This window comes from Benincasa hispida, chromosome 11, assembly GCF_009727055.1.
Source record: "Benincasa hispida cultivar B227 chromosome 11, ASM972705v1, whole genome shotgun sequence".
NCBI classification, from domain to species: Eukaryota; Viridiplantae; Streptophyta; class Magnoliopsida; order Cucurbitales; family Cucurbitaceae; genus Benincasa; species Benincasa hispida.
This window is the reverse complement of record NC_052359.1, coordinates 77,752,720-77,772,629: the sequence shown is the minus strand read 5'-3', so window position 1 is coordinate 77,772,629 and position 19,910 is coordinate 77,752,720. Positions and strand designations below refer to the sequence as shown.

Here is a 19,910-nt window from a genome sequence, read left to right as displayed (position 1 = left end):
AGATATCCAAGATCGTGTAGAGGTCTACAATTCCTCAACCCTATTTTTATCATTATTTTCCTCTCAATCTTATTTGTCAATACCTATTAGAATAACATTATTTTTGGATTTAAAGTTGAATTTCACCGTATAAACATAAATTTAAATTGATTATCAGTCCATGATTCCATGCACCTTGAATTTTGTTCCAGTAGACTAAACCCAAAAGAGGAAAAAAAAGGGCAATTAGAAACAAGAGGTTTTGAATTATAGAATTAAGTCTCTGAAATTTGAGGTTTTCGAATCTATTTAGTTTTAGGACTTCTAGAATAACAAATTATTTTCAATAAAATTTTAAATTTTATTTTTAAATTTTGTAGGGATCTATTATAAATATAATTGAAATTTTAATGACTTATTAGACATAAAAGTAAGAATTTAAGTTCCTATTGAATATATTTGAAAGTTTAGACACTAAATAGATATAAATTTCAAAGTTAAAGACTAACCTTATAATTTAACCAAAATAAAAAGTAGTGAAAGAGTTCCACTCATGATCAACAAAACACATACAATGCAAATAATATTTAGGTAACTATAAATTTAGTCTTTAAACTTTGAGGTTTGTGTATATTTAATTCTTAAACTTCTAAAATTACAAATTATTTCATAGACATCCTCTAATAAATTTTTTTACTTTTTTTAATTTTGTAGAAACCTATCAGAAATAAAATTGAAATTTGAAGGAAATATTGGACATAAAAGTAAAAGTTTAGATATCTATTAGATACACATGAAAGTGACTAACCTTATAATCTAACCAAAATATAAAGTTCATGACAAGTTCCATTAGTCATCAAAAACATGCAAACAATAATATTTAGAAGTGTTCAATTCGTTAATATTACCATCAGAATAGTCATACTAAGATTTTGCCAATTGATTGACTTGCTAAAATTTTTTCTTTTGGGTTTCAATAATATTATTCAACATAATATTTATTAAAGAAATAACACGATGATCAGTGACTTGTAATGCAAACTGAGTCAACTATAACAATCACCGATTAAAATCATGGTACTTGACAAGTTAATACAAACTGAGTCAACTATAACAATCACCGATTAAAATCATGGTACTTGACAAGTTAACCGTAGTTATTCATTTATTATGCTCAGGACAATTTTGTAAAGGAAAAAAATAAACAATATTGAATTAATTTTTGAACATCATATAGATAAATATTTTGTTCTTCGAATAGGTATATATGCAATATTTTACTTTTATTTTTCTTTCATCAAAATAGCCTGTTCCATGGATTTAAATTTGAAGGTCGAACCAATCTCTTGAGCCGTTTTAATATTTTGTTTGAACTGAAATCTCCAAAGCTGCTGCTTTGTATAACAAATCAGTACTATAGAGAACATCTTAAATGTCTTACAATATAAGTAAACTAACCTCACGCTTCTTGAACATGATTAAACATAAGACATGTATACTTTTCTATTTTGAAGTGAAGGTTTGGATTCTCACCTATCACTTGTGATGCAATAATTTAAAAAGAAAAGAGTAGCCTTGGAGAATCGTCAGTGTAAAGCTGATTAATTCACCACCACCGCCACCACCACCATGGAGACATTTAGAGGTTGGCATTGAAGTTCCTTCTTGTAAAGGATCCTAAAAAAAGGACCTGCTTTGCTCGTATTGAATTCGTTTTCGTTGCATTCCCAGTTACATCTTCCTGAAAACAGAGGAACATCCAGGTGACTTTAACAAGCAATGCAGGGGCTCGTGCGATGTGGATCTTCTAGCTTGCAATAACAGTTTTTCCCTTCAAAGATATCCGACTAATAAGATCCCCATCATCTACTAGAGGAGTTCTTGTGATTAGATTTTGAAGCTTTAAAAGGCCTACGAACTCCAAATCTTTCTTTCTGATGCTTGTTTCCATGTTCAATCCCTCTCTTTCCATCTTTTCTAGGAGCACCACGCCTTGAAAATTTTGTTCTGCGACCGTCTCCTAAACCATCCACCATCAAATTCCTCTTATTATTGGAGGTTGCAACTCTTTTTCTCATCTTAGATCTACCACCATCCTCAGTGAAAGTATCATCAGTTTTGCTCCCGATCAAACCAGAAGGTTTTTCCCACTTCCTTTTCCTGTGATGACCCGATTCACTTTTCTTGGAACGAGAATCCAGCCCGTCCTGTTGCTTATCCGTTGCCCTGAAAATGAAAAGTAAGAATAGACATAATAAGTACGTGTATATACAACAAATCGAAAACAAGTTTGCTTGAAACAAATGATATAGACCCATTAGTAGATGAATCTGCAACATCTGCATTAGCATCACCAGCATCCTTGGAATTGGTCTTGTTATGGCGTTTCTGCAATTAGACGAGCATATGGATAAAACAAGTTTAGGGGTAATTCAGAAGTTCGCACTTACAAGTATTTTCTGTTTTACTTCTCCCTTCGAAAAAATACATTTAGCAGGCAAATACTTGAGATCATGTTCGTATCCTACAATATCTATTTATGCCCAACAGTGAACTATTTTCGAGTATGAATTGATTGGAACATGTTACAGTTTCAGTTACAAATGTTAAGATACTAAATAGGTGGCCAACAACAAGAGATTATCCAACGATGCCTATGAATCCAATAAACAAAACTTTTAGTCAGATTAAAACTGCAGTTATCAAAAGTTTAGGCAGTAAAACTACATAAGACTCGAGAAATTCACCTCCCCAAGAGGTTTGATGAAAGCCTTGTACTTTTCAGGACTAACACCCTCGATTGCAGCATAACCACATTTTCGTATGAGAATCTCCAAAATCACTGTGACCTTTATGCAAAATGAACATGTATATGAAGATATTGTGAGGATAATTAACAAGAATTATGAGCGTCTAGAGAGGGGAAAAAGATAGAACAACAAAGAAAGGAAACTGATAGAATTGTATACTGTATAGTTATTGTGACATCCCAAATTTCAGGTAATTCTAAATTATTTATCTTGAGTTATTTGGAATTATATTCTGAATTTTTGAAGTTGAAAATTTAATTAGTAAGATAAGTAAATTTATTCAAATTAAGTGAAAAGATTTGGATTATTCGATAAAAGTTTGGAAGTTTGGTTTAAGATCCATGAAAGATTTGGAATTTTAGGAGGAAAGGTATATAAATATGAATATATATATTAATTTTATGAAGTTATTTTAGGGTTTGAGTTTATATATACATAAACTTAAGTTAAAAAAACTAGGATCTTAAACCAAACGCTAGACTTCCAAATCTAAAATATATTCATAGAGTTAATATTTTTAACTAAAATAACTTAATAAAGTTAGTATATATTGTTGAAAATAAAGGGCTGTTATATATTAGCCCTAAGGGCATTTTGGTCTTTTTACTTTACTATATTTTGTATTAGGGTTCCCTACAAGTCTATTTATACCTATGTTCTCTCTCGTATTTGACATAAGAAAAATAATAATAAAAAAGAACTCTTCTATCGTGGTTTTTTTTTTCTCCCTTTTCTAGGGTTTTCTACGTAAATATTATGTCTTCTCCTTTTTCTACTTTCAATATGGTATCAGAGCATGGTGAAGAAACCCTAGTCGCCGTTGACGAAAACCAACCTTGGTCTCTCAATCTTCACCAACAACAACAGTCGACAACACCATCTCTGCTGAAACAAGTGGCGCCGCCACTGCCGATAGGATCCACACCGCCGTTGTGCAAGAGGTCGTGGATCGGTATCTTCGAATGTCTTGATCCTCCTCAAGCTGACGACCCGCTGCTGACAAGTTCAACCGATGAAAATTAGACGACCCTCCCGATCCTTAGGCTGCATCTTTCTTCGACCGAGGCATGGCCGTTGACTGGCCTGAATGCCCCTGTTGTGAGCGCCCCAACGTTTCTGAGCCAGCCAAGCCACCCAAGCAACGGCACTGCCCCTTCCGTGAACAGTCCGGCGATTCCGAACCAGCTGAGCCACCCGAACGACTGCGCCGGTCTTCTTTTTGTTGGCCACCCAATCACAGGTGCTCCTCATGTAGGTAACTCGAGCATCATTCGGTTGCACGGGTAGTGACAACCAGAGGCATGTTTTTGAAACTAAGGTGGGGAGTCTTCATCTCTTCACCGTGGACAGCAACCCATTCTATCAGCCACGACCAGCCATGGGCAATCACTTCTGGGGAGTCATGGTGCTATGGGTCAAATGAATCTATCACCAATGGAGGTCCAACAACAGTTTGCTAATCTTCAACAACAGATTGCAGCTCTTAGGCAATTCTTGGGACAACCACAAACATCCAATCACACCCTGTTAACTCAGATCTTGCTTCCAGTCTACCGGTGTATTCAGAGAATCTGGTGACTACTTTCCCTGCTTTACCTACAAGTTTTTTGTCTGGTTCAATGGAAAATTTTGTAGGAGTTATTGCAGGGGAAAAGCTGAATGGTCAGAACTACTCGTGGTCTCAGTCTATCAAGATGGCCCTTGAGGGGCATCACAAGTTTGGGTATTTAACTGGTGAGATACTGAGACCAAGACCCGGTGATCCTTAAGAGCGCATTTGGAAGGGAGAAGACTTTTTACTTCGTTCGTTGTTAGCTAACAGTATGGAACCACACATAGGAAAACCTTTACCTTATGCTGCAACTGCTCGGGATATTTGGGATGCGGTACAAAAGTTATATTCCAAGAGGCAGAACACATCATGATTATACACTTCGCATAAACAGGTCCATGATTGCAAACAAGGAACGATGGATGTGACGTCCTATTTCAACAAATTGTCTATACTTTGGCAAACAATGGATTGGTGTCAGGAAATTGTCTGGGACTGTCAGTGTGGTGGAGTTCAGTATTAAAAAATTGAGGAAATTGATCGTATTTATGATTTCCTGGCTGGATTGAATTCCAGGTTTGATACTGTGTGCAGTAGAATACTGAGATAGAGACCGATACCCTCCCTCATGAAAGTCTGCTTTGAGATTCGTTTAGAGGAGGATAGATCGAGCCATGAACAATCTCATTGTTTCTTCCATAGATTTTGTTGCATTTAGTGCAAAGTCATCTATGGTGACAAGCAGAATAATAGACCTCCTCCCGTATGTGAACATTGCAAGAAGCCTTGGCATACTAAGAATCAGTGCTGGAAGTTACATGGTCGTCATCCAAATAGTAGACGTTGTCATTCAAACGACAAGCCAAATTATGGCCGAGCACTTGTGAGTGATTCAAAAAATGGTGCTTCTCAGTCTCAACCTCTGGTGAATAACCAGAATGACCCTGGTACTGTCGAAGTCAGTGTTGTTGCTCAGTCAGGTACGTTTCAGTCCTTCAGCTTTCTTAGCAATAATGGTAAAGACCGTGGATTCTTGATTTAGGAGCTACAGATCATTTGATTGGCTCGTCTGATCAATTCCTTTCATATCATCCGAGTGCTGGTAATGAGAGAATTCGGATTGTAGATGGATCCTTTGCTCCTGTTGCAGGAAAGGGTCATCTCTCTCCTGTTGAGGGTTTGACCTTACAGGATGTTTTACATGTCCCGAAAATATCATACAACTTACTTTCTATTAGTAAGATTACTGGAGATTTGGATTGTCGAGTTGTATTCTCACCTAATACTGTTTCCTTTCAGGACCTGAGCTCAGGGATGACGATCGACACTGTCCAACATGATAGGGGGCCTTATTTCCTTAATGCAGATGCTTCCTTTAGGGACTGTTATAGGACTAGTTTATTATCTTCTTGTTTTTCAACTTCTGAAAAGGATTATATGTTATGGCATTTTCATCTTGGTCACCCAAGTTTTCAATATATGAAATATTTATTTCCTCATTTATTCCATAATGTTGATTTCTCTTCATTGTCGTGTGATGTGTGTATTCGTGCTAAACAACATCGGGTCTCTTTTCGATCCCATTCTTACAAACCATCTCAGCCTTTTTCTCTTATCCATAGTGATGTTTGGGGTCCCTCAAACACCACTACTTCTGGGAAGCGGTGGTTCGTCTTATCAATAATCACACTCGTCTTACTTAGGTATTCCTCCTCACTGATAAATTAGAAGTATCAATGATATTCCAATAGTTTTATATGACTATAGAAACTCAGTTTAATGCTAAAATCAGCATCCTTGGCAGTGACAACGGTCGTGAGTTTTTTTAACACATTCCATAAATTTTTGGCTTCTAAAGAATTTATCAATAGTCACTGCAGTGACATCCTAAAATCGGCATCCTAAATTCACCCCGTTTTTTAACTCAGTTTAATGCTAAAATCGGCATCCTTGGCAATGACTATAGAAACTCAGTTTAATGCTAAAACCTCAACGGTCGTGCGTATACTCCTCAACAAAATGGGGTGGCTGAACGGAAAAATCGTCACCTAGTTGAGGTTGCACGGTCCCTCATGTTATCTACTTCCTTTCCTTCGTACTTGTTGGGGGACGTTGTTCTGACTGCAATACATCTTATCAATCGAATGCCTTCCCGTGTTCTCCAATTTTAAACTCCTCGAGTGCTTCAAAGAGTCATACCCAACCACACGTCTTATTCCCGATGTTCCTCTTTGTGTGTTTGGGTGCATTGCCTATGTCCATACTCATGGTCTAAATCGCACTAAATTTATCCCTTGTGCTCAGAAATGTGTCTTTGTCGAGCATCCACTTCACCAACGAGGGTATATATGTTACCATCCATCTTCACGAAAGTATTCTGTCTCTATGGATGTCACATTTTTTTAGGATAAACCTTTCTTTCTCATCAATCTTCTTCAGGGGGAGAATACTAATGAAGAGACTAATTGGTTCGCATCTTCGATTCCTCCGGACTTGCTTCCTGAACCTATCTTGGGTACAAACGATATTGTTCTACCTACTAAACAGGTTCCTTGGATAACGTACTGCAGGAAGAATCTCAGAAAGGAAACCGTGCCACCTGTTGCATCTCCAGCTACGGTCCATGAATTGAAACCAGCACCAGATCAAGGGATTCATGTTCCTGATATTGATGTTTATGGTGAGGGTGATATACGTGATGTGAGTGAGAATAACAAAACTTCTAGTGATACTGATGCTTGTATCGAGGGTGATGTGTGTGATGTGGATGTGATTGGAAGTGACAAAATTGATGTGATAACTCCAAAAACTGACAAAGTTGCAGGTAGGGGTGAGTCTTTGGAAGAAGCACCGAGGATGAAACTCCGCCACAGGGAACTGAGTATCTTCTTACTGATGAGGGATCTGACAAAAAGAGAGATATGATGCCTCTCTTGATCTACCCAATGCGTTGAGGAAGGGTACTAGGTTGTGTACTAAGTATCTCATCCATAGCTTTCTATCTTAGAGTAATTTATCTTCTGAGTTCAAGGCTCTCACTACAAGTCTGGATACTGTAACAATACCAACCAGTATACATATGGAAATGGAGGTTCCTGAATGGAAGGCTGCAGTATGGAAACAGTATACATGTGGCTCTCACTACAAGTCTGGATCCAGTAACAATACCAAACAATATACATGTGGCAATGGAGGTTCCTGAATGAAAGGCTGCAATCATGGAAGAGATGAGAGCTCTTGAGAAGAACAATACACGGGATCGTGTTGCTCTTCCTAAAGGGTACAAGATAGTTGGGTACAAGTGGGTGTTCACCATAAAATATAAGTTTGATGGAACTCTTAACAGGTACAAGGCCAGATTGGTTGCTAAAGGGTTTACCTAGACTTTTGGAATAGACTACTCAGAGACTTTTTCTCCTGTAGCGAAGCTAAACACGGTTCAAGTTCTCCTTTCAGTGGCCGTTAACAAAGATTGGCCTCTCCATCAACTCGATGTAAATAATGTGTTTCTAAATGGAGAATTAGAGGAAGAGATGTATATGAGTCATCCTCCTGGTTTTGAAACTCAATTTGACCACCAGGTGTGTAAACTCAGGAAGTTACCTTGCTTTGAAACAGTCTCTGAGAGCTTGGTTTGACAGGTTCATTACCTTTGTTGAGTCCCAAGAATATACTTAAGGGCATTCTGATCACACCTTGTTCACAAAAAGGCCAGTATTAGGGAAGATTATTGTTCTTATTGTGTACGTAGACGATATTGTTCTGTCAGGGGATGCTACTGTTGAGATTATCAAGTTGAAGAAAAAAATGACTGAGGAGTTTGAGATTAAAGACCTTAGGAGATTAAGGTATTTTCTAGGAATGGAAGTGGCAAGATCAAGAGAGGAGATCTATGTTTCTCAACGAAAATATACACTTGATTTATTGAAAGATACAGGTATGACTAGATGTAAACCTGTTGATACTTCTGTAGAACTCAACGCTATGCTGGGAGATTGTTAACAAGTACTTCTCAATGAAGAAAGATATCAACATCTAGTGGGAAATTTGATGTACTTATCCCATACTAGACTAGATATATCCTACACCGTCAATGTGGTTCGTCAGTTTATGCAGGCACCTTACGAAGAAGGTATGAAGGCTGTAAATTGAATCCTGAGATATTTGAAAACTACTCTAAGTAAGGGTCTGATGTTTAAGAAAACCAACGGACAATGTATTGAGGCGTACACCAATTCTGATTGGACAAGATCTGTTATAGACAGAAGATCGACGTCTGGGTACTGTACCTTTGTGTGGGGTAATCTTGTTATTTGGAGAAGTAAGAAGCAAGTGTGGTTGCTACGAACAGTGCAGAAGCGAAATACAGAGCTACAAGTTTGGAAATATATGAAGAAATCTGGTTGAAGAAAGTTCTGTCTGATCTCCATCAAGATAGTGATCTTCCTATGAAGCTTTATTGTGATAACAAGGCAGCAATAAGCATAGCCAATAATCCGGTTCAACATGATAGGACAAAACATATGGAAATCAATAGACACTTCATCAAAAAAAGGTTGGACAGTGGCAGTATCTGTATCTTGTACATTCTCTCTAGTCTAGTTGCTAATATTCTCACCAAAGGATTATTCGGGCAAACTTGAGGGGCAATGTTGAAAATAAAGGGCTATTATGTATTAGCCCTGAGGGCATTTTGGTATTTTTACTTTACCATATTCTGTATTAGGGTTTCTTACAAGTCTATTTATAACTACGCCCTCTCTTGTATGACATAAGAAAAATAATAATAAAAAAGAACTCTTCTATCGTGATTTTTCTCCCTATTCTAGGGTTTTCCATGTAAATATTGTGTCTTCTCCTTCTTCTACTTTCAATATATATTCATATATGATCCAACGGGTCGGGGTATTAGGCCAAATCCATGGTCAAGCAAGGGAAATCCATCCCTAAGATGAGAGAATGCTCTCTAAAGAACTAAAGTTCTATTGAAATAATGATCAAAAGCTTCTAATTACAACTTTAAAGTGGCTATATATAACCTTACCAAAAAAAAAAAAAAAAAAGACAATTAACTAATTAATTCTAAAATACAAATTAATCACTACTTAATCTATTTTTTTTTAATGGAAACAGAACTATTCATTGATATAATGAAAAGAGCAATAGCTCAAATACGATGAGACAAAATACTAAACCAAGACAATTAAAAGCAGAGGATTAATAAGTGCACCTAGACATCTCAGCTATGTTAACACCCCCATAACACCCTCATCATTTCCTATACGAGTACATGGATTCAGAGATTACAAAAATACTAAATTGCTTGATTAAGACAAATATCCTAGATGGAATATTTGCTTGATTACATAGAAAATAAAAACGCATTCCAATTAAGACAAATATCCTAGATGGAATAATCTTCAAAAGCTTGGATTGTGAACTCCAAGAAGAAGCTAAGAGGCGGGCTAACCCTCCTAGATGGAATAATCTTCAAAAGCAAATATTCTCAGCTATGAAAACTCTCTTGTTACGTTCAAACAAAAACTCATAAATCAAAGCTTTAATTGCATTTGACCATAGTATCTGAGCTCTAAAGACAAGAGAATGACCGACCAACAAATGGAGAAAGTTGTCTCTAGCTGTATTCCCAAAAACCCATTGCACACCAAAGCAAGAAAATGATTTCCACTAACAATTTCTTGATTAGGAACAATAAAGAAACAAATGTTGCATATCTTCTCCACAAGCTAAGCAAAGAGGATAGTTGCAAAGTGGATGAGCAATTAAGGGAACATAAAGAAGAATCCATGCCAAAATATTAATTCTTTTGGGACTCTTTGATTTCCAAAGAGCTTTGCAACACACCTTATCAATCGAAGAAGAAGCAATCACATATTTTGACAAGGATTTAACCGTGCACCTTCCTGATGTATCCAAAGACCACAATCTCAAACCACTACTTAATCCATATTAACAACTAATCTGAATATTAACTAAAACATACTAATCTCATTCACCCCGACTTAAAAAAAAACTCGTCCTCGAGTTCGAGGTGATAAAGAGAAGTTTATTTCTTTCTGCTTTTTGAGTGTGGTAGACCCCGATTGAAAAATCTTGGCGCAAAATTTCCCAAATTCAAATTGGAATCAAAATCCAAATTTGAATTAACATCATGCTCTATAAAAACAATCTTTTCAAATTGAAATGTCTTTTGAATTTAAATTGAGCATTTTGATTTGAGTCCATAAAGTCTAAAGGTGAAGAGAGGCCCATCAAAGGGCCCAAGGATGGTGTTCTCAACATGTCACTTAGGTTCAGGGCTTTGGTGTAAAATACCAAGTCTGCCCAAGTCTTTATCTTGTTTCCTTCTTCATCGAGAAAAACTGTGGCCGCCAACAAATTTTCCTTTCTTCCATCTTCTTTGATCATTCCTCCTCCGATGAAGCTTTTGCAGCGAATTCCTCCACCTCCAACACAGCTTCGGTAGCTAGCGATGATTTGTTCTTCCGTTCGACCTCATCCGAAGACGCTTCACCTTCCGAAAGGATGAGCTCCTTCGACAACACTGTGACCATGATGGTAACTTCTCCCTCCGATGACGAAGCTCCAGTGTTGACTACATAAAAAACCGGCAACATTAAACTCCGAGCTCCTCTAGAGAAATCGATGGTTGTGTTGGGTTTTTGCTCGATGACAGGAGGTTCTGATCCCCCAGTCAAAAGATTCACACATTCTCCACCTTCGATTTCTTCTTCTTTTTCTGCCTTTTCTACTTTTCTGATTTCCTCTTTAATCATCCATGGACGCCAACCAGTATGTGATTCTATCTCTGTAAATTCTTTTTCTTCAATTACATCAATGTCGCTATCTTCATCGTAATTGTCTTCTGCTTCATCTTCAGCTTCATAATCTTTTGTCTCTAGCCTTATATTTTGCAAAATTTTCGCAGAAAACATCTACTTGTTTGGCTCTTTTTTAAGCTACAAAATATGATGAATAGGTGTGATAGTGGCCATATTTTGTTTTTTGTTTAGGGTGGTTGGATGGGTTGGATGAAGGGTGATATTGATGAATACGGTGGTAGTGGCAGGATGAAGAATGTGGAAGTGGTTTAGGTTGTTTGGTTGTGGTAGAACAGTAATGAACATGGCTATGGCTGTGGTGGAATGATGAATATGGAAGTGGTGATGGTGGTGAAGTGTATTGAACATACCTTGGAGAAGCAAATCCGGCAGTCCACCGTTGATGTGCTTGGAAGATCGCCATCTATGATTTTGCTTTTGCTCAGGAATGTCATCTGAAGCTCTGATACCAATCGATGCAACGGAAAAGATATTTAGGCTAAATCCATGGCCAAACAAGGGAAATTCATCCTTAAAATGAGAGAATGCTCTCTAAAGAACTAAAGTTTTATTGAAATGATGATCAAAAGCTTCTAATTACAGCCCAAAAGTGGCTATATATAGTCTTACATAAAAATAAGACAATTAACTAATTAATTCTAAAATACTAATTAATCACTACTTAATCCATATTAACAACTAATCTAAATATTAGCTAAAACATAATACCTTTCCCCTAAAATTCCAATCTTTCATGGATCTTAAACCAAACTTCCAAATTTTTATCCAATGGTCCAAATCTTTTATCAAATAATTTGAATAAATTTACTTTTCAATTAAATTTTCAACTCCAAAAATCCAGAATATAATTCTAAATAATACGAGATAAATAATTTAGAATTACCTGAAATTTGGGATGTCACTGTTATTCATACAAATACTTATTCCGAAAGTTTCTATTGCAATATTTGAAGGTTACCTTCGATCTAAAATGATGCCTTGAGACAGACGACCAAGGTAGAGTCGCTGTAAGAATATCAGAAATGATGCTCTGAAGAAGCTTAGCTTGCAAGGAAGAAACTAAAACTTTCACAAACCCTAGCACTGCCTATTAAATGAATAAGGTCAACTTGTTATCTCCGAGATTAAAATGAATAAAAATTAGAATCCAAAGTTAAGATGCATACTTTTATAACTTCTATAGCCTTTCCTCGTAGCAAAGATAAGAGGGAAGGCACAAGATCAGGGATTGAAAGACATATATCTGCGTCTTCATAGACCAGCACTGAGAGTGCAGAGATTGCTCCACTCTTTACGTGAGGAGATGCACCAGACAGATAGCCCAATATCTGAATATTGTAAAGTCGCTAGCTCATGAGCAAGGAAAGCATTGGAATGAAACAGACTTACAGTGAGAGTCAACCATAAAAGAACTTGTCATAATAATTAAACCGGAGTTTTAAACCATTAAGATTCCGTTAGAAGATCCTGGCATTAAATTGCTCCCTAAAAATAATTTTTAAAAAGTTGCATTGATTTTCAATACTTATTTTTCTTTTTTAATATGAATGAACATAATCGACACTATTCAAATTCAAAAAATATTCAACTAAACTAGAATTTTTTTTTTTTTTTTAATAAGAAATGAATTCATTGATGAATAAAATAAATCAAAGGATATACAAAAGGGCCCAATCATATTCCAATTAGTAACAAGGTAACTTAGGAATCTTTAATGGCCTTCATACCCTAAAACATTTAGTTGCCATAAAACTTGTAGGATTTTGGAGAACCGGTAGAAACAAGACTTTTGCTACTAAAATTTTTTTTTTTTTCAAAGAAACAAGACTATTAATTTAATGAGAATATATAATACGCAACAAAAGACCATGAGGTGACAAAAAAGGATTTTCAATTGGTCCTCGAAATAGAAACTGAATTACCAAAAAAAAAAAAAAAAAAAAAAAAAAAAAAAAAAAAAAGACTTTAGATACTAGGACTAATATAAAATAACATCCTAAAGATGGTCTTTAATTTTCTCCTCATCCCATCCCAAAAAACACATATCTGGCACTGATATATAAATGGATTCCATAAATAAATTAATTAATTAAAATTCTAAGGAAAGATTATATGCACTTACCATGGCCACAAATTTTTTATGTGCATCAGAGTTTGTATGAGACAAATCTTTTAGGCTGCAACTGATACAATGAAGAATGTCATAAGCTGCTTTCCTGCTGCCTTCCTCTGCCTACGTCACAACATAAATGACATCCGACACATTAACAGGCCAAATATCTCTCAAGATATTACATGAGCACATAAGAGAATACAACAAGTGCACATCTGAGCCAAAAAATTCATCCTATGAAATATTAGATTACAAAATGAGTTAATGACAATGCTACAATTTAGTATAACAACAACAAACAAAAAGTAACAATAACAAAGCTGAACAAGACACTAAACAGGAGAAATAAAAAAAAAAAAAATCCTAGCTTCAACAAATATCTTGCATTGAAACCGCCAAATAGCTTTGAAAGAGAACACCAACTAGAAGCTTTAAAATGAGTTGAATCCAATCTCTCATGATAAAAAAGATAAGAAACTCGGAATACTCCATGATTTCTTTCAAATCGAGTCCTTTTGTATTCACCATTAGGTGGGTGATGGCTGATTTTTAATTATTATTATTATTATTATTTTAAAAAAAACCTTAAACTAATATTTGAATAATGTTTAATGTGAGATGACCCACACACAAGTTTCAGTGCCATATAAAACTGTGAAACGTGTCGTAGAGTCCCATTCCAAATTTAGTAGGAAAATATAAGCATTTTCAAAAGTAGCTCTTACACTTTTTAATGCGACTATAATCTCGTTGAGCATAAGAAAAGCCTTGTTGCTCTCCTCTACCGAGCTAACCTACATAAAGTACCAATAGTAAGAGTTAGGTCACAGCAAATTACGGAGAAAAAGAAACCGACATTCTCATATATTGTTGAAAAAATGCACAAAAAATAAAACAGTCCTCCATAGGCTTTTTACTTCTTCCTCCAAAAGCAGACACCATGGCTCAAATATGAAAATGACCCATGCTAACCCATGGTGACGATTTTGTATGTCCCCTAGTTATAGAAATAATAGGAGTATTAGTAAGTTGGTTAGGCCCTTTTGCTACAAATAGGAGAGAGGTTGGAGAAGGTGTGAAGAATTTTGTGGTGATTTCCTAATTAGGAATTTGGGAGAGGATTCTCAACCCTCTAAAATGTGTTGTGGTATATTGTAATTTCTTCATGATATTGCAGTATAATTCTATCTTTTAGTTTTCTTGTTTTTTCTTTGTGTTCTTGAGTTCTCTTGGTAGTAAGTACCGTAACAAATTGGTATCAAAGTTCAGCCTGAAACATCAATTTTAGTAATGGATCTTAATCGGAGGAATGAAGTACTCTCAGAAATAAAAAGAGAAATGAGAGCACTGCAACAAAGGATCAAGGATTCTCAACAAAGAGAGAGAAAGAGAAGAGAGAAGACTAGCATCTATCAAAGCAAAGGAAGAAGAATCGACAAAGAAAAGCCCAGAAAAACAAGAAACGCTGAGGGTGGTTGTTCCAGCAAGCTTCGTTGAGAGGAAATTGACACTGAAGGTAGATGAGAGAGAAGGAGAAAAGAAGGAGATGAGGAGCTCTAGAGCAGAGGAGAAAAAGAGATCAAAAAAAGCTGAATTGAAGCGGGAGAAATCGGAGAAGAAGAGAAACTTGGTTAACCGTGGCCATTATGAACGACGAAGAGTGAAATGGACAGAAAGAAGCAATTGGTGGAAGTGGAAGCGTTCAACACCGACGAGAAAACTAGTTGATCAATGGATGAAGCATCATTCGAGGGAAAAATTTTCGATAATCAAATGGTTGGGAAAGCAAATTGGCAGTCAGATAAAGAAGAAATCGACGGCAATTTATGTTGGGAATGTCCTAAACTCGCAGTTTGTAAATGTTGTTAACACCTTATATTTATCAATAAAAATATTGTTGAGTATTTTATTCAATAAATTATTATTGATATTGCATTCTTTTATAAAAATCCAATAAACAAATCCATGGCTATAACATGAATATATTAACTTTATGTGGCAACAAAAAAGAGGATCAAGTTTTAGTATGTAGCCAAAAATGATCTATAAGTATATGGATGAGATTGGGTACCTCATACTGGTGACACTATTGGATGCAGCCCATTTTGTATACTAATACAAATGATGTGATCCAAAAATCATTCATGTGGAGACAATGACCAAGGGTGACTCGATTTTAATCCTGGGCTAACTATAAACTCCTGTTTATTCAGGATTATCTTTTGATCTGTATAGGTGAGAGTAGTCCAACAGCACTGCTCAATAAGGCTTCCATTTTGTGGATAAGACCGGATAGATAGCTGGGAACATACTTTTGCAATATGGAATTCACTCCTACCCGACTTAGGGTTAGCAGATAGATTGTTCTCTTAAACGTTGTTGCCTTGTCTTGAACAACGAGGCCCCGCCCTCTCATGAAAGGGAGGGTTCATGGTTTATAAGTTGGACTATAAATCAATTGTTCAATGGAGGATCAATGGGAGTTTAAGGAGCAAGATGTATTTACAGGGGTAAAACAGTAATCTTTGACCCAATTGTAAATACGAACGACGATTGACTTATCGATTATGGTTAAAATGGACAGAAATATATCTATAGTGAGGAAAGTGCAACTATCGAGCTATAGTGGAATGTCTTGGTAGTTAACGAATAGTGATTAATTCGGTTTAAAGAGTTTAACCAATTAATTGCAAATTGTTGGAGCTCATGATCTGTAGGTCCATAAGGTCCCTCTACTAGCTCGTAATTTGGATTAGTAATCCTGATGAGATTTGAAATTAAGGTTTGGAATTTGAAATGTTCAAATTCAATTAGAGTTTCTATTAATTGTATTAAATACCATTGAAATGTTTAATTTTATCAAAATTAAACAAAATTGGAGAATTGATTAATGTTTAAATTATGATTTAAATATTAGTTATATAAAATTAAATTCATGTAGTGAAATTGGTGTTGTATTAATTTAATATTAGATATTAAATTAATAAAATTAATTAAAAGGTTTAATTAATCAGTTTTATCTAACATTAATTAATTTAATTAATTTTTAAAAACTAATAGTTCAGTGGCTAAGATGGCAAAGAAAATGGAAAAAATGGTTCAGAAGCCGCAAGAATCAAGGGACGAGAGGAGAAAAAAAAAGATAAAGATGACGATCGAAGGCAATGGCATGGGTGGCTGAAGATGATGAAGAAACCACTAGGGGAGGCAGAGCTACATACGAAGATCGGAAGAAGACGGTGTGGGCGGATTCGAAGGCCAACCGGTAGCCAAGACAACGTTGGATCCAAAAGCAAAGAGAACGGCGATCAGATCCAACGATGAAGGGGAAGGTGGCCGGCGATGAGTGGAATCAGATTGTTAATGGCGGGAGAAGTCGTGATGAAGGCCAAAGGGAGGAAAGGGAGCAATCGCATGAAAGATGGGGACTGCTGACGTGTCAATCGCTTATAGGAAAGACGCTTAAATGGAAAGGGAATGCCGACCCGAATGTTATGGGCTGAATTTGTATGTATGGGCTAGGTGAGTTTGAAAATTTGGAGGTCCATGATTATATATTGATGGAAAGTGGAGAACGAAATTGGCATTGGCAAAAATGGGAGGGAAATGAAAAGTCTAACCCTAGTGCAATCCACGTGTCAACCATTTAGGTGATAAAGGAATGGAATCATAACCTTAATCCGGGAGTAATTGGACTAAAATTGAACCAGGAAATCAATAGCCAACGATGGAGGTTTCATCAAGAAGTAGAGGTAGGGTTGGGCGAGAATGGGAGGGAAAAATTTCGCAAAAAGGCAAAGTGGTCGGCGAAGAAAGATTCGGAAAATAACCTACTTACTGGCGACCATATGTGGCGATGGAAAGTCATTTGTGCACTTAAGTCGAGTTCTTCTCAAGGTAAGCATGGTGCTCTATTATCTCATAGTAGCGAATAACTTTTGTCGAACTATAGAAGAAGAGGAAATCGAGTTATTGGGCGGCGGAGAAGGACGACCAAATGATTGGACAGTTGGCATGAGGTTTCAAATATGGGCAAGGAGGCTGAAGACACTGAAGATGGTAGGAAAAAAGGGTTTCCGTCAATGGAGAAGGTGGAAGGAAGGAGCAGCTATTTTCGAGGAAGAGAACAACAAAATATGCAAACCATATGAAATGCCAGGATGTGGGGCCATGTACTGGAAAAAGTTACACCATTAAGTCCGAGTGAAATAGCGGGCTGGCTTTGCTTAAAAAGGCCCAATTATTTTCAAATGGGCGACCTAGTTTAAGTAAGGAAGTGGAATTCTCAAGGGAATATGGGTTTTGGACTAGAGGGGAGGTGCTGGAAAAATGGAAAATTAACCACGTGAAGATCCATTAAGACAGAAGAAAGAGGCTTAGTGGGCTTGAATTTAGTAATGACATTGAGGCCCATTTGTTAGAATGGCAAGGGGCTGGAATATGGGCTGGAGGGGCCGGAAGCTCATGGTTAATTTTAAAGAAAATGGTGAATGGGACCAAAGGCTGAACTGGGTTGTGGTCCAAAAAGTTGTTACTGATGGTCACGTGCCTTGTGAGGAGAAGGAAGATTATGAAAGTCTATGGGGTATTGGGTTGTCCGATGGGCTGCATGCAAGTGAAATTACTCAAGTCCAATTGAGTTCCAAGGCTAAAGAGAGAAATTCTTTCAACAGAACTGGTAGTGAGTTCCATGTTTTAAAAGTGTGAGAAGGAACATTGCCCAATTTTGTGATCGCATTTTGTAAGCACACCTTAAGGACAAGGTGTCTTCAAAGGGCGAATTATTATAAGGCCCATAATTATAGAAATAATAGGAGTATTAGTAGAATATTAGTATGGTTATTAGTTGGGGCATATTAGTAAATAGTAGTAAGTTGATTAGGTCTTTTTGCTACCATTAGAAGGAAAGGGGTTGGAGAAAGGTGTGAAGAATTTTGTGGTTATTTCCTAACTGGGAATTTATAAGAGGATTCTCAGCCCTCTAGAATGTGTTGAGATATATTGTAATTTTTTCCTGATATTGCAATATAATTTTATCATTTAGTTTTACATGTTTCGCAAGTTTTTTAAGTGACCAACAAATATACAGAGCAATGCCAACATGGGTTTCAGCTAATGGTAGAAAAGATGTAAAATCTAGGGTTTACATCAACTGTGCCCAGCTATTTAGATTATTAAATAAAATATCATAAAAAAATTGGACTACCAAATATTGTAAAGTGAGCAATTTTCCATTAGTCAAGATACATGCATGCAGATCCAAAGGATTACAAGATCAAAGAAGAACTCAAGAAAGGATTCCCAATTGGCTAACACATGAGCAGAGTAAGATCATAATCACAGAATCGCTCTTCAGAGAGTAGGCACCAAGAAGAAATACGAACTTTGATAAGGTTCCGGATAAACATAACCATCAGCTTTAAATCCTTTTATTAAGTGAGAACCATAACACATTTCCATCAGCTACCCTTAAATAGTAAGCCTAGATATTCAACTTTTTGGGATCCTACTGTGGAAAAGGTGGAAACGTGACTTCTTTCATGAGGATCATCACACATTTCTTAAAGAGGTAGGCTCAACCTTATTCAAGCTAATTCGGGAAAGCTACCTATTTATCATTTATCTCCACATTTCGTCCAATGTGGTTTGCATCAACTGAGAAACTGTACAGAATTTCTTATGGAAAGGAAACAAAGGGGAAAAAAAAAGGTAGTCATCTTGTTAAATCGGCTACAGTCAATCCTTAAACTGTTAAATACCCACTGAAAAAGGGAGGTTTAGAGATCTATGGAATTAAAGAGAAGACCAAAAGCTTATTGGCAAAGTGCATATGGCACTATCATCACGGAAAAAAGCCCTCTGGAGAAGGTAATTGCTACAAAGTTTGTCCTATTCACAATTATTGGAACCCAGGTACAAATTCTCTATGTATATATGGAACCTTATCCTCTTAGATATTTCGAGTTATCTTCTTTTTTTTAATTAACAAGAAACATTTTTTTATTGATAGACGAGAGGATGCAAAATGTTAAAGGAAACAACCACCGAAGGGAGAAAAGAGGGGAAAAGAAAAAAAAAAGGTCAAAAATGAATTACAACTAACAACCTTGAACAAAACAAATAAACAAACCAACAACAAAGCTAACCCACAACAAAGAACCCAAAAACCGAAGAAAACGTCAACAAACTTAAGAAACAGAAAACATAATTTAAAAGGAAAAAAATGCAAAAAAAAAAAAAAAAAAAAAATTCAAAATTTTGGACCTTCAATGAATGAACCAGAAGAATGTGGAAGCAAGCAAACCGACTTCTTTGAGATGAAGTTTCAGCAGGAGATTGCAGATCAATTAACATATCTACCAGGTCAGGAAATCTAGAAGAAGCAACCCAAGCATGTTCCTGCATCATTTCATGAGCGATTAGACTTAAATATAGTTGTAGCATAGAGTTTATTAGTAGAATATGGAGAGACAAATCAACTAGTATTCATGACAACCGACACTGGATATATGAAGCAAAGCTGGATGTTTATTTTTATCATCACTCAAAGTGTACAGTAACAGCTTCTAACAGAGTAACTTGTAATCTTATGG

At 36.2% G+C, this 19,910-nt stretch overlaps 1 protein-coding gene across 2 annotated transcripts in view; it reads right to left on the bottom strand.

Moving 5' to 3' along the window:
* Positions 1-1,245: 1,245 nt before the first annotated feature.
* LOC120091675 (RRP12-like protein) overlaps positions 1,246-19,910 on the bottom strand; it is a 63,854-nt gene continuing 45,189 nt past the window's right edge. Inside the window, exons 11-18 of one of the 2 annotated variants that reach the window (XM_039049781.1) lie at positions 19,582-19,716; positions 14,043-14,111; positions 13,327-13,437; positions 12,371-12,532; positions 12,163-12,291; positions 2,727-2,828; positions 2,294-2,367; positions 1,246-2,205 (exon numbers count right to left, since the gene is read on the bottom strand). In XM_039049781.1, the coding sequence (XP_038905709.1) occupies positions 1,842-2,205; positions 2,294-2,367; positions 2,727-2,828; positions 12,163-12,291; positions 12,371-12,532; positions 13,327-13,437; positions 14,043-14,111; positions 19,582-19,716 (1,146 nt within the window). In that variant the 3' untranslated portion in view covers positions 1,246-1,841. Of the gene's footprint in view, positions 2,206-2,293; positions 2,368-2,726; positions 2,829-11,554; positions 11,647-12,162; positions 12,292-12,370; positions 12,533-13,326; positions 13,438-14,042; positions 14,112-19,581; positions 19,717-19,910 lie in introns of those variants that run through there. The other variant, XR_005485809.1, reaches the window with a different exon arrangement.